Source organism: Mustelus asterias, chromosome 9 (assembly GCF_964213995.1).
Source record: "Mustelus asterias chromosome 9, sMusAst1.hap1.1, whole genome shotgun sequence".
Lineage (NCBI taxonomy): Eukaryota > Metazoa > Chordata > Chondrichthyes > Carcharhiniformes > Triakidae > Mustelus > Mustelus asterias.
The window spans coordinates 79,515,625-79,531,662 of record NC_135809.1 but is presented as its reverse complement, the minus strand read 5'-3'; the positions used below and the strand labels follow the sequence as shown (position 1 = coordinate 79,531,662).

General features: G+C 40.3%; 1 protein-coding gene across 5 annotated transcripts in view; it reads right to left on the bottom strand.

Annotated features, from left to right (window-relative positions):
- phf21aa (PHD finger protein 21Aa) overlaps positions 1-16,038 on the bottom strand; it is a 310,619-nt gene that overhangs the window by 32,570 nt on the left and 262,011 nt on the right. For all 5 annotated transcript variants that reach the window (XM_078220409.1, XM_078220407.1, XM_078220411.1 and 2 more), the window contains exons 8-11: positions 13,728-13,823; positions 10,752-10,803; positions 5,138-5,217; positions 4,776-4,836 (exon numbers count right to left, since the gene is read on the bottom strand). In XM_078220409.1, coding sequence (XP_078076535.1) covers positions 4,776-4,836; positions 5,138-5,217; positions 10,752-10,803; positions 13,728-13,823 — 289 coding nt within the window. The remainder of the gene's footprint in view (positions 1-4,775; positions 4,837-5,137; positions 5,218-10,751; positions 10,804-13,727; positions 13,824-16,038) is intronic.

Below are 16,038 nucleotides of genomic sequence, written 5' to 3'. Positions count from 1 at the left end.
ATAAAAGCTTATTTGTGGGGGAAAACACATTTTTAGAAACAATTGAATTGGAGAAGCTGTTATAACTTGACAAATCAAATATGCTTGCTTTATGCATTTACATTTGCCACTAGGCTAAATCTTCATCTATACACTGTGTGGGCAGAGGAATGTAACTCTTATTTCTGGTTCTTGGTTAACAGCAGGATCCTTGGTTCAAAGAGCACAGGCCAATGACCCAAGCAAGTCAAGTCTTATAAGAAGAATATCTATTCCCCATGACAAAATTCAACCACCTTAAAACGATCAATAAAATTTCAAGAATGGAGCAGTACATCCAAAAATTACATTTAACAACTGTACAACTTTCAGAGCACAGATGGAGATGAATAGCTGCTATGGAAAACCACCTTAATTTCAAGTTACGTTTTTAATGTATACTTAACACAAATCTTCACACTAGTCAGTGAAAATGTGCACTGTTCTCTATTAAGGTATAGATATGAACTATCTAGTCATTTTCACTATTTATTATTTACTGTGTCCCAAACTGGAATTCTATTTTAATGCACTGAAAGCAAGAAGCATTGTAAAAGCATACATTTCCCAAGAAAGAATACGTCTTTACAAAATATTTTTAAAAATAATCAAGATATCATAAAGCACATTATGCACAACTGCATGTATCACTCAAAACAGAAACACTTATTTGCAAATATAGCTCGCATACTATTCATGAACGTCCATTCTGCAACAGCACCAAAATTCAGGTCCTTTTGAAATGGCAAGGAGCTTAGCAATCTCAGTGCTAGAAAGCGGTCACCCTGGCACTTCTTGAAACCAATCGCTTTGCTAAGTGGGAAAGCCACTTTCAGTTTGTATAAATGTAGTCACAATTTAAGCAGAGTCTTTACGTTCAATAAAGAGAATGTTTTGGATTTGGAAATGTGACCGATAAGGTATTGTTGATACCAATAGGGAAGTGGTAGTACAATTCTCAAACCTGATATAGCTGGCGGCACGGTGGCACAGTGGTGAGCACTGCTACCTCACATTGCCAGGGAGTGTCACTGTCAATTCCAGCCTCGGGTCACTGTCTGCGTGGAGTTTGCACATTTTCCCCATGTCTGCGTGGGTTTACTCCGGGTGCCCTGGTTTCCTCCCACAGTCCAAACATATGCAGATTAAGTTGATTGGCCATGCTAAATTAACCCTAGTGTCAGGGGGATTAGCAGGGTAAATATGAGGGGTTATGGCAATAGGGTGGGAAAGTGGTCGGTGCAGACTTGATGGGTCGAATGGCCCCCTTCTGCACTGTAGGGATTCTATGACAAGCATTCCTGAACTAGTCACTGGGAAGTTGGCGATAGGGCTTAAAACTAAAAAGATAATGGGGAAGAGGGTTCAGGTAAGAGTTATTTCCATAAGAAAAATTAAGGTTATAATGCAATGTAGAAATTTGTTGAAAGATAAGCAGTGTGACAGTAAGGAACAAAACATTTAATGCTAATAGTGCAGTGAACAAGGTCAAAGCAGGGTAAAAAGCTAAAAAGTTAAATTTAAAAATACTTTATCTGAATGTCAGAAGCAAACACAAAAAAGTGAATAAATGGCATAAATAGAGATAGATGAGTTTGATCTAACAGCAAGTATACAGACATGTTTAATATTCCAGCGTATTTGACATTTAAAAAACAAAGGAAAAGGAGGTGCAGTAGCCCTGATAATAAGGGATAACATAACAACAGAAGTTAGAGAAGGTCAAGGCTCAGAAGAGCAAGAAGCAGAATCTATTTATTGTGAAGTGAGACACAAAATATTTGATTAAACATCTGTGATTTCCTTACTTCCCATTAAGATGTTCCCATCTCAGCACCTCAGAGATCCGCATTTACTTTTGCTATAATTAATGGGTGGAAATCAAATGGGAACAGTTTATAAGCTCCTGAACAGCAGCTGTACTTTTGGACGGTATTAATCTATATATTTGCCATACAGCTAGCGTGTGGGCCAACTTAACAGCTACAGGACGAGGTACAATCCCTGTTTCAGTCAAGTTAGATTCAGAGCCTGCCTCTTCACCTGAGCCTTAGTAATGAGTCATGGCTCTGTGCCATGATTTGGCAAATAACCGCCAAGGTCCTGCCTTTGGGCAGAGAACTCAAGAGGCAGAAGCAGGCAGAGGACAGCGGCGGGCAGAGCTGATTGTGAAAAGACAATGCAATAATCATGGGTACTTTAATCTTCATATAAATTGGACAAATCAAATTGGCAAAAAGAACTTATAGGAGTTCATGAAATGCATTTGTGATGGTTCCTATTACAACGTGCCATAAAACCAACTAGGGATGGGGTTATTTTAAATCTTTTCTTCTGTAGTGTCAGTTATCTTACATTAAGGAATCCTCCTGGGGAGGGGTGATCATAATTTCAGATCTTATTCCAGAGTGACTTTCATTTAGCTAAAAGTAGAGTATTAAATTTAAATAATGCCAATTACATAGTTATGAGGAAAGAGCCAGCCAAGATACATTGTGAAATGAGAAGAAACGGCATGGCCAACATTTAATGAATCATTCCATAATTTTTAACGAATATACATTTCACTGAGAATGGAAACACCATTGAAAAAGCGATTCATTTGTGGTTAACTAAAGGATAGCATTAGATTAAAAGAGGTTTATAATAGTACAAGTAGTAGTAAGCCTGAAGGTAAGGAGAGTAGTTAAACAAATATTTTGTGTCTATTTTCACAGTAGAAAACATAAAATACATACCAGAAATAGAACGATAACTGCAAAGAAAAAGTGCTGGAGAAGTTAATGGGGCATAAAGTCGACAATTCCCCTGGACGGGATGGTTACATCCCGAGGTTCTAAGAGAGTTTTGTGCAGAGATACAGATGCATTAGTTGTGATCTTTCGATATTCCCCAGATTGGAAGGTTGCAAATGTAACAACACTAGTAAGCAAATGAGGGAGAGAGAAAACAGGGAACAGGCCAATTAGTCAGACATCATGTCACTGGGAAAATGCTGAAATCTATTATTAAGGAAGTGGCAAGAGGGCATTTAGAAAATTATATTAGGTGGAGTCAAGTTGGTTTAATGAATGGGAAATAGTTTGGCAAGTCTACTAGAGCTTTTTGGGGATACATAAAGGGGAGCTACTGGATGCACAACTAGATTTCCAAAAGGCATTTGATAAGGCACTAAAAAAATCTGTGGCGCAAGCTAAAGGTTCACGGGGTTGGGAGCAAAAGAGCAGTATGTATACAGAATTAACTAAACAATGGAAAAGAGAGACTAAGATTAAACAGGCAATTTTCAAATTGACAAACTGTTACTTTGGGGTGCCAGACTAATGAAATCAAGAGATATGTGGATCGGGTAGGAAAGTGGAGTTGAGGTAGAAGATCAGCCATGGGTTTAATATAATGGTGCAGCAGACATGATGGCCATTTGGGCCTAATCCTGTTCAAGTTATTTTGTTTTTAAGTGATCAAAGAGTAATTTTGCTTTTTGATTTCCTTTCTTGAGACAAGTGCCTCATTTAGAGTAAAGTAGTTAATTGTTTTGATAACATTAACAGTAGTGTGCTCAACATATTAAAAAATGGTTTATTCCATTGTGCAAACTATGAAAAAGGTTAGCCAATATATTACAATTACATTCAGATATTGCCTTTAAGATGGTAAAATATCCCAAGTCATTCCACAGGAATGTTATTAAACACAATTTAATACCCAATCACGTAAGGAGATATTAGGATAGATAACCAAAAGCTAGGTCAAATAGGTAGATTTTAAGAAGTGTCACTAAGGAAGAAAGATGCAGAGTGGTTTATGGAAAGTGATCATGGCCAAATGGAATGATGAACATCAAGGATGCACAGGAGGTCAGAATTGGACAACTGCAGCGATTTTGGAGGAATGTAGATTACTGTGATAGGCAGGGGTGAGGCTATGGAGGGATTTGAAAACAAAGAACAAAGAAAAGTACAGCACATGAACAAGCCCTTTGGCCCTCCATGCCTGTGCCGATCATGATGCCCTAACTAAAAAAAAAAACCTCCTGCCCTTACTCTGTCTGTATCGCTCCATTTCCTCCCTATTCATGCACCCATCCAGATGCCTCTTAAATGTTGTTAATGTGCCTGCTTTCACCATATCCTTTGGCAGTGCGTTCTAGGCACCCACCGCTCTCTGCATGAAGACTTTCTCCGTACATCCCCCTTAAACTTTCCCCCTCTTACCTTGAACCTGTGCCCCCTTGTAATTGACACTTCCACCCTTGGAATAGGTCTCTAATTATTTACCTTGTCTATACCTCTCATAATTTTGTAGACCTCTATCAGGTCTCTCCTCAACCTCAGTCTTTCCAGTGAAAACAATCCCAGTTTATTCAACCTCTCCTCATAGCCAACATCCTGGAGAACCTTCTTTGCACTCTCTCCAAAGCTTCCACATCCTTCTGATGTGGTGACCAGAACGCACGCAATACTCCAAATGCGGCCTAACCAAGATTTTATATACCGTATAGGATGGAACGAAAATAATGAAATAAAAGTGAAAGCATCTAAAAAGTCTTCTTTGAACAAAATTTTTGTTCAATATTTTGAAGTTTAGTCAAATAGAAAATCTATATCCTGTTAAACTTATTGTTGTTTTGGTCTACTATGACAGAAATAATTAAAACCAAAGCTTTACAACAGAAATTTGAATGAATTGCCTGAAGTGAATTAAAAAAAACACCAAATTGTACACTTGTTTTACTAGAAGTAACTTATGACTTTTACCTCTTCTCCGTGTCCCAGGTTGCACAGGGCTGTTCAGGTAAGTTACTGCAGACTTTTTGCGCTGTAGTACAAAGAACGACAAAATTTATATGAAGAGAGTGAAAATTTCAGCTACAAACGATAAAATAAATCCCATAGGATGCAATCTCCTTGGCCTACTATTGCTTGTAGGGTTTCCTCTCATTTTGGAATCATGGACGCAAAGCAAACCCAAATACTATATCAGAAAATATCAGTAATACTGCACTCAATTCACACACCCAAAATACAAATGGAAACTGCAATTTGGAAATTTTATTACAGGTAGTAACACAGTTATAAGGGTTTGTTATAAATGTAACAAATACTCTTTAAACTAGTACCTCTGGTTCAAAAATTGCTCCACTGTACACTGGATTTGCTGTTGTTCGTCGTTTCCTTTCTTGCCTCTTGCTTTGGATTTCTGGTTAAAATCAAAAGATTATAGGACATACTGGATTACTCCAAGATATATTTGCATATAAATGCATTTACTATATATTGTTTTGAGTATTTACTCCCTGACCTCTCCAAATTTCACACGAACTGTGACTAACGTTTCTGCAGCCACCTACCTATGCTGTTTTGAATCAACTATTACATAACTTATCTCGTTATGACTGTGCTTCCTTCAGTTCAGGGACTCACTAAAGCATGTTACCAAAATAACCCAGTGGTGTGGAGAATGTGGATGCAAACCTAGCTCATGTTATCCAAAAATTATATTGAGGAATTCAAGTTCCCATCTCTCATCATCAGCTGTTTCACAAAAAAATCTGTAACATAACCTGACCCTAACACACACCATCATTTGCTTGCTGCAACTAGATTCATGCAGGTCTTTTTTTTCCCTTCCTGCGGGAATCACTTAATTTCCAACTGCTGCCTTGCCGATGTGGCTGAAGGTATCTGGCTAAGTTTTGAAACTTAAAGTTGCAATTTTAAAAATAAAATACGAGGGCCTGGAGTTATTGCTCAGATGTGTTGCTTTTCTCAGTACAATTTGCCTGAAATCAGAAAAACTGGTATAAATGATTTTATGCACTTTTAAATTCATTTATGGGATGTGGGTGTCACTTGCTAGGCCAGCATTCATTGCACATCCCTAGGTGCCCTCAAGAAGGTGGTGGTGAGCTGCCTTCTTGAACTGCTGCAGTCCCTGTGATATAGGTACACCGTAAGAGTTTTAACAATAGGTACACCCACAATGCTGTTAAGGAGGGAGTTCCAGGATTTTGAACAGCAATATATTGTGCAAGTCAGGATGGCAGGTGACTTGGAGACAACATTCCATGTGGTGGTGTTCCCAAGTATCAGCTGCCCTTACCCTTCTAGATGGTAGCTGTTGTGGATTTGGAAGGTGCTGTCTAAGAACCCTTGGTGCCCTTCTGCAGCGCATCTGGTAGATGGTACACAAAGCTGCCATTGTTCATAGGTGGTGGTGGGCGTGAATGTTTGTGGAAGGGGTGCCAATCATGTGCGCTACTTTGTCCTGGGTGATGTCAAATTCCTGAGTATTCTTGGAGCTGCACTCATCCAGGCAAGTGGACAACATTCCACTACACTCATGAGTTGTGCCTTGTCAATGGTGGACAGGCTATGGAGGCGAGTTACTCATCACATGATTTGTAGCCTCTGACCTATTCTTGTAGCCACAGTAGTTATATGGCTAGTCCAGTTCAGTTTCTGCTCAATGGTTAGCCCAGGATGTTGATATTGGGGGATTCAGCGATGGTAATGCCAAGGGGCGATGCTTAGAATCTCTCTTGTTGGAGATGGTTATTGTTTGGCACTTGTGGGGCATGAATGTTACTTCCCATTTGTCAATCCAAGCCTGATATTGCCCAGGTCTTGCTGCATTTAGATATGGACTGCTTCAGTATCTGAGGAGTTGCGAATGGTGCTGAACTTAGTGAAAATCATTAGTGAATATCCCCACTTCTGACCTTATGATGGAAGGAAGGTCAAGGGTGAAGCAGCTGAAGGTGACTGGGCCTAGGGCACTACCCTGAGGGACTCCTGCAGTGATACCCTGGAGTTGAGATGATTGGCGTCCAACCACCACAACCATCTTCCTCTGTGCCAGGTATGACTCCAACCAGCAGAGGAATCACCCCCACCGATTTCTATTGGGTCCAGTTTTGCTAGGTCTTCTTGATGCCACACTCGGTCAAATTTTGCCTTGATGTCAAGGGCAGTCATTTTCACATCACCTCTGGAATTCAGCTCTTTTGCCCATGCTTCAACCTAGGCTGTAATGAGGTTAGGAGCTGATTGACCTTGGTGGAACCCAAACCGAAAACCAGTGAACAGATTATTGCTAAGCAAGTGCTGCATGATAGCACTGTTGATGACCCCTTCCATCACTTTACTCATGATGGGGCGATAATTGGCCATGTTGGATTTGTCTTACGTTTTGTGAACAGGACAAACCTGGGCAATTTTCCACATTGCCAGGTAGATGCTAGTGTTGTAGTTGTATTGGAACAGCTTGTCCTAGGCAAGTTCTGGAGCAAAGGCTGTCAGCACTATTATCGGAATATTGTTGGGGCCCATTGCCTTTGCACTGCCTTCAGCTGTTTCTTGTATCACGTGGAGTGAATCAAGTTGGCTGAAGGCTTGCATCTGCAATGCTGGGACCTTTGGAGAAGGTCGAGATAGACAATCTACTTGGCACTTCTGGCTGAAGATTGCTGCAAATGCCTCATCTTTTTCCACTGATATGCTGGGCTCCCCTATCATTGAGATTAGTGATATTTGGATATTTATGGAGTCTTCTCCTCCTCCTATGGGTTGTTTAATCGCCCATCACCATTCACAACTGGACATGGCAAGACTGCAGAGCTTAGATCCAATCTGTTGGTTGCAGAATTGTTTAGCTCTAGCACTTGCTGCTTATGCTGTTTAGGAGTAGTCCTGCGATTTAGCTTCATCTCATTTTTAGGTATGCCTGGTGCTGCTCCTGGCATACCTTCCTGCACTCTTCATTGAACCAGGGTTAATCCCCTGATTTGGTGGTAAAGGTAGAGAGGGGGATATGCCAGGTCACAAGGTTAGAGATTGTGGCCAAGTATAATTCTGCTGTTGCTAATGGCCCACAGCACCTCATGGATGCCCTGCCGAGTTGCTATATCTGTCCAAAGTCCATCTGATTGAGCACGGCAGTAGTGCTACACAACTGGATGTAGGATATCCTTGATGTGAAGAGGGAACTTTGTCTCCTCAAGGACTGTGCGGTCCCTTTAAGAACTCCCTTTAGGTTTCTCCAAGATGGTTTCTTGTAAAAAGCAACTCATTTCTAGTAACTGATATTGACCAAGCTCGCTGGGAGATAAATAATAGTGAAGAAAAGGGTAAATTAATTACAGGGAGTTGTAAATTCCTCTGTGTGGTTCTGTTTTTTAAACAGTTTAGTTTAGCTCAAGCTGGCTGCAGGGAACATCTCATTCAATCAGAATTTAGTTGAAATTCTGTGCTGGTTAAAAGGACTTAAAATGTTTGATAATTGAAGGACTCCAACAGTGAGTTGAACTTTGGGATAAATAAGCTGAGTCCCTTGATGGAAGACTCCAGATGGGACGGCACGGTGGCACAGTGATTAGCACTGCTACCTCACAGCGTCAGGGACCCAGGGTTCAATTCCTGCCTCGGGTCATTGTCTGTGTGGAGTTTCTCCCCGTGTCTGCGTGGGTTTCCTCCGGGTGCTCTGGTTTCGTCCCACAGTCCCAAGATGTGCGGGTTAGATTGATTGGCTTTGCTAAATTGTCCCTTAGAGTCAGGAGACCTAGAAGTGTAAATATGTGGGCTCGATGGACTCAATGGTCTAATGGCCTCTATCTGCACTGTAGGAATTCTATGATTTACTGAACATTAGAACCAGGAGAATTCTGACCCAAAGTGGCTACACTGAAGACTCTAGAGGCATTAGTGCTGAACTGGGAATTCACATCGATGTGCGGATGGAGGAGATCTGAAGGGACAAACTTGCTACATGTAAGTGGAAGGCCCAGGAAATCTTTATACGAATCTTTGAAACAGGAAGCAGAACAACTGGTTAACCTTCCAATTTCTCATAAGTAACTGACGTGAGTTTTGTGAGGGGCTAAGCCAAATGGGCATAGAAAGAAACTGGAGTTAAGAAGTTCAGCTTAAAGTAACTGTATTCATCGTACTTTTAATATATTTTAGTGTAACTGACTATTTGGTGTAGTTCTTAGGAATTCTATGATTCTAATCAAAAATGAAAGAACATGAATACTAAGTACAGGAGGCCATTTGGTCCATCGAGCCTGCACCGACAACAATCCCACCCTATCTCTAACCCCACATATTTACCCTGCTAATCCCCCCCACCCCCAAGCCGAAACTAGGGTCAAATTAGCATGGCCATTCAACCTAGCCCGCACATTTTTGAACTATGGGAGGCTTATGGTGAAAGTAAGGAGGTGTGGGATAGAGGGAAAGTTGGCCGATTGGATAGGTAACTGGCTATCTGATCGAAGACAGAGGGTGGTGGTGGATAGAAAATTTTCGGACTGGAGGCAGGTTGCTAGCAGAGTGCCACAGGGATCAGTGCTTGGTCCTCTGCTCTTTGTGATTTTTATTAATGACCTAGAGGAGGGGGTTGAAGAGTGGATCAGTAAATTTGCTGATGACACCAAGATTGGTGGAGTAGTGGATGAGGTGGAGGGCTGTTGTAGACTGCAAAGAGACATGGATAGGATGCAAAGTTGGGCTGAAAAATGGCAGATGGAGTTTAACCCTGATAAATGTGAGGCGATTCATTTTGGCAGGACTAATTTAAATGTGGATTACAGGGTCAAAGGTAGGGTTCTGAAGACTGTGGAGGAACAGAGAGATCGTGGGGTCCATATCCACAGATCTCTGAAGGTTTCCACTCAAGTGGATAGAGCTGTGAAGAAGGCCTATAGTGTGTTAGCTTTTATTAACAGGGGGTTGGAGTTTAAGAGCCGTGGGGTTATGCTGCAACTGTACAGGACCTTGGTGAGACCACATTTGGAATATTGTGTGCAGTTCTGGTCACCTCATATAAGGAGGATGTAGAAGCGCTGGAAAGAGTGCAAAGGAGATTTACCAGGATGCTGCCTGGTTTGGAGGGTAGGTCTTATGAGGAAAGGTTGAGGGAACTAGGGCTGTTCTCTCTGGAGCGGAGGAGGTTGAGGGGAGACTTAATAGAGGTTTATAAAATGATGAAGGGGATAGATAGAGTGAACGTTCAAAGACTATTTCCTCGGGTGGATGGAGCTATTACAAGGGGGCATAACTATAGGGTTCGTGGTGGGAGATATAGGAAGGATGTCCAGGGTAGGTTCTTTATGCAGAGAGTGGTTGGGGTGTGGAATGGACTGCCTGCAGTGATAGTGGAGTCAGACACTTTAGGAACATTTAAGCGGTTATTGGATAGGCACATGGAGCACACCAGGATGATAGGGAGTGGGATAGGTTGATCTTGGTTTCAGATAAAGCTCGGCACAACATCGTGGGCCGAAGGGCCTGTTCGGTGCTGTACTGTTCTATGTTCTATGAAACTGGAGCACCCGGAGACATGCAGACAGGGGAGAACGTGCACACTCCACACAGACAGTGGCTCAAGTCAGGAATCAAACCCGGATCCCTGCCGTTGAGAGGCAGCAGTGCTAACCACTGTGGCACCGTGCTGCCCTAATAGTGTAGTAAAATTATTTTTCTTTAAACAGTGACCTTTGTGGCTTCATTCTTTCAACAAATATCTGCGTTTTCAGTATTTTAAATGAAAATGTTACTGGACCCCTAGCAGGATCATAACATTACTTCACAGCAGACCACTTGCAAATAAAAGAACATCTATAGGAGCAAGTTGGGCATGCTAACCTTTGTTCTCAGGAGTGCCATGGAAATGGTACGTGCAAACAAAATAAAAATCCTAAGATACAAAAAAGGCAAAAACTCATTTCTTACCTTCAAGATGATCATGTGTAACCAACCCCAGAGAAACCATGAAAGCAACTTTCTGTATAAAATGAAACAAAATACAATTTTACCTAATTAAAGCACATTATTGACAAGTTTCTATACTTTTATTTGCTGTTGGTGAAAAGCAGTACAATTTCTAATAAATTAATATGGATTATTTTATTCTACACATGTAGACCCATCACCTCAAAAAAACCAACCCTTGCAAATTACTTTCCCATCTCTAACTTCCCATGCCTCTCCAAAACACATTCCCATCTTTCCCAGAACTCCATGTTTGAATCCCACCAATCAGGTTGTTGAGTCACAGTACTAGAACAACTCTTATTAAAGTCACTATGTGACTGTGACGGAAGGGTAAACTTCCTCTCCTTGTCCTCTCCACACCACCCTCCGCCAATTGCTCTCAACTGTAATCTCACCCGATTCCATTCTTATCTATTGAGTCATAGCTGAGAATCAGTTGCAATGGTTTCTTTTCCTGCTTCTGCACCTTTACCTCTGGTGTCCCCCAAGAATCTGTCTTATTTCTCATCTGCATACTGCTCCTCGGTGACATCACTCAAAGGCGCAGAGTTAGTTTTCAAATGAATGCTGACGGTATCCAACTTTACTATCACCTCTCTCAAATTCTTCAGTGTTGGTTAATTATCGGATTGCTTCTCTGACATCCAGTACTGGACGACTAGAAATTTCCTCCAATTACATATTGGAGTGATCAAGACATTGCTTCTGGTCTAAAAAGGCCTATTTCCACCTCAGCAACACTTTCGTCGGTCTCAATTCATCTGCTGCCAAAATTTACATTCACGTGTTTGTCACCTCTAGGCTTGATATTTCAACACATTCCTAACTGGTCTCCCAGTTTCTACTTTTCGTAAACTTGAAGTCATCCCTTTTTACACCTCTCAACCTCTCGCCCTTGCTTTACATCATTAAGACGCTCCTTCAAACCTCACTCTTTGACCAAACTTCTGGTCCGCTAACCCAAATATCTCCTTATGTGGCTTATACTTGTTTCATAATGTTTTTGCGAGGCACAATGGGACGTTTCATTTTGTTAAAGGATGGTGCATTGTTGATCATGTAAGTTAATGCATTTTGCTTAAGACCTTAATTTAAAAAATAATGAACCAACTCACAATTAAGACTGTGCAAGAAAGCATTGCTGTGAAATACAGATTTCAGTTTTAATCCGTACTCTAAATAATTCAGTGCTATATTCCATAGCCAATTCTTACTCACTCCTCAGCTCAGCTACAAATTCTATCCACATCAAAAATAAATTCCTCTGCTAGGATTTTTACTCTCTCATATCCATTTTATTAACTGAAAGTCACAAGAGGGCATTAAAAAAAGCACAATATGTCTTTAATTATGGTTTAACGACATTCTTGTTCTTGGAAATTACCCACTTGAAATGTAATCCAAAAGAATTTAGATCTTATAATTAATTACGTGTCAAATTTACTTCCCCAGGACAAGATATTTTGGAACAATCTTGCATTACGTTGGTGCAATAATAAAAGTAAAATTAATCAGTGATATCAGGTCAGTATCTCATTGTTGCTTGTGGGAGCTTGCTGTGCCTAAATTATCTGCCGCACTTCTCAATACGACAATAGCGTACACTTTAAAGGCACTTCATTAGTTTTAAAGGTTATGAACGATGATATACAAATAAGTTATTTCTCAATAGTGAGAGAAAGATCAAAGTAACTGTTTAGAACAGTCTGGTCATCAATTTTCAGTAGAACACAATTACCCCAAGAGGACGACTGATGACATGGCCTGCAACAGCAGATGCAATGGCCACAAGGAAACACATGTGAATGGAAATGGTGTTGGCTGGTTGCAATCTGTGTACAATACTCCATAACTAGTATAAATTACTGTTTCCCACTATAATGGGGTTGAAATGCTAAAGTTACCGAATGTATTTGCAACAGAAGTCCAAAAAGCCCACATTAAAATATGAACAATAATTTTATTTCTGGAACTCTTTCCTTGATATAAGGCCAAAGTTCCTTATTGTCCTAACTCCAACTCAGTCTTCTGAAGCCTCGAGGGCGTCTTCTATAATGCATTCTTACAACGGAATGGCAGCATTTCATGGATGACCAGCAGTCCTTCACTGGTTGCTGGCTCCCAACTCACTCTCAACATAAAAATGCTACATATTTAGAGTGCTTAAATACTAATATGACCCCATATTATCATCAGTGCTCAAGCTGCAGCATAGAATCAGATAGCTTAAATGGAGGCTAATTGGCCCAGCTTGCCCGGGAAAGGTTCTTTGAAAGAACGATTCAATTAGTTCGACGCCCTCCTTGTTTTCCCAAAGTCCGTAAGAAGTCTCACAACACCAGGTTAAAGTCCAACAGGTTTATTTGGTAGCAAAAGACTTTTGGTGGCTTTTGCTACCAAGTAAACCCATTGGACTTTAACCTGGTGTTGTGAGACTTCTTACTGTGTTTACCCCAGTCCAACGCCGGCATCTCCATATTATGACTACCATCGACACCGCAAACTGCTGGCTCCAAATGGAGAGGATCTCCAAGTGGCTTTTGCTGCCAAATAAACCTGTTGGACTTTAACCTGGTGTTGTGAGACTTCTTACTGTATATACCCCAGTCCAACGCCGGCATCTCCACATCATTCCCAACGTCCTGCAATGTTTTCTTTCCAACTATGCAGTATATTCAATTCCCCTTACAAAGTTATTTCTAAATCTGCTTCTATTATCTTTTCAAGTGGTGAAATCAGTCCCAGTTGCTCTACAGTTCATAATATCTGTATTCATACATTTCACCTAGATTAAAATAATTATTTTAAATATGCTGGATGAATTGTATTTTAAATATACTGGAAGAATTACACAAGTTCATCAGTTTTCTTTTATCTTAAATTCTAATTAAGGTGATCAGAATCTAGAAATTGCACCATCAACTATTGCATTACCTCTGGGTTCTCCTCTCTCTTCGGTTTAGGTGGAACCGGAGAAGTCGGACTGCTGTCATTTGGTCTTTCTTCCCATTCTACCTGAAGTTTTATGGTCTAGTGTGACATGGAAAAATACATGAGAGCAGCTCATACTTAATATTCCAGCGATTTGAATTTCATAGGCATATATCTGAGGGATGACCTATTTGCTCAGACCATCTAAATGTATCTCAATTAAAATATAAATAAAATTTGATTAAAATGGCACATGTTACCATGCTGAAGATAAAATTATCCATTGCCCTACCAGTCAATACTTTTATTTCTAAAATGTTAAAACCAAACTTTGGACTATCGCCCGATCACAACCAATGATAACCTGTAAAATACGAGTATCATTACCTTTTTGTAAAACAACTGATCTGGATTTTTCAGGAACTGACAATAACTGTCTGAAACTGACTGCAACATCGAATGTCAGGCAGATTATTGCAGAAATCCTGAAGTTACGGACTCCAATGAAGGCTGCAGGTGGCCTCCCTCACAGAACCAACAAACACTGAAATCAGTGAGGAGCTTAATTTCTCTGCTCCACCCACCCCCCCAACCACATTGCCATTCAACACACCTTGTCCAATCAGATGTGACTGAGTCTTTAAAAAATGTGATTAATAAAACTTAATGAACAGAACTGACCTCGAAGAAATATTTTATAATCATGTCCTACTGTTAAATGCTTAATTATGAGATGCTTTATGCTACATATTTTAACTAATTTACTTAATATTTATAGCTTCTACCTTCATTTCATATGCACGTCTTTAATTTGCAGCATGTAAAGATTTTTTTTTAAGTGATTTTAATTTAGAGACTTTAATTTCCTGTTTGTGCGTCTGTTGAAATCTTTTAATGCGATTGGTTGCTTGGATATCCACATCTACTCTACATTTTGAATACCAGCATTTCTTTACTGGGCAATCAGTTTCCATACCACTGAACGATGATAGATGAAATCTTTGTTAGACAGATTGCTAAATCTCACAGCAAAACTTACTTTGTTTAAAGTTTATTTATTAGTCACAAGTAAAGCTTACATTAACACTGCAATGAAGCTACAGTGAAATTCCCATGCCACACTCCAGTGCCTGTTCAGGTCAATGCACCTAACCAGCGCATCTTTCAGACTGTGGGAGGAAACCCAAGCACACACGGGGAGAACGTGCAAACTCCACACAAACAGTGACCCAAGCTGGGAATCGCTGAGAGGCAGCAGTGCTAACCACTGTGCCAGTACCATTTGTGGCAGTAGCAAGTGCCCTTGTTTCTCTATTGACTACAAAATTCTGATCAGATTATGAAGTATATAGGCTTGGAGAAAATCAAAAGCAATGGTGACCACAATTTGTGCTTCAGTAATTCCTTTTTCAGAACTTTAAAACTGCAAAACAGTATTGTACCAACTTGTAAAATTAATGGATGATTACAATTACAAAATAAAAGAGAATAGCATTGCAAATATTAGCTCTATAATGGAAATTAAAGGCAAACTAAATAAAGTTATCAAATCATCTAATTTAGGAATCAGTTCATAAACCTAAATGCCCAACTGCACTATAGGCATGAGATTATCTTCTGGTGATGTTTCCCATTGCTGCAGGAAGGCAATGCATTGCCTGCTGATTGCATATTGCACTCTATGAGCATGTTTAATGGTCTGAAAATAACACCTAATTGTTTATCACCAGAACTTGAGAAATACACAAAGTGTTTTTATTTAACAATCTGTGTACACTAGAAGACTAGTCTTGGTCAATGCTCACACTCAGTTGAAATTGCTAAAATAAGGTTTGCAAATAAACTTTTCTGTTTATTTGTTGGATATGGACATTGCCAGCATTTATTACCGATTGGTGCTGGTGAGTCAACTTCTTGATCCCGTGTCCACTGTTGCACCCCTGAAGAAGGTACTTCCAACAGGGCTGTTCAGGAGAATGTTTCAAGATTTTAACCCATTGATACTGAATAAACGGGTGGTGCTGTTGCCATGTGCCTGCTGCCTTTCTCCTTCTCGGAAGCAGCGACTGTAGTTTTGGGAACTGCTTTAGAAAAAGCTTTGGAGGTGCATGACATCTTGCAGATGGTACATTTTGCAGCCTTGGTGTGTTGAGAAGAGAGGAAGTGAATGTATAAGGTTCTAGATGAGGTACTAGTAAAAAGCAGGCTGCTTTCTTTTGGATGGTATTAAATTTCAGGAATGTTAGAAACATAGAACTTAGAAACATAGAAAAACTACAGCACAATATAGGCCCTTCAGCCCACAAAGTTGTGC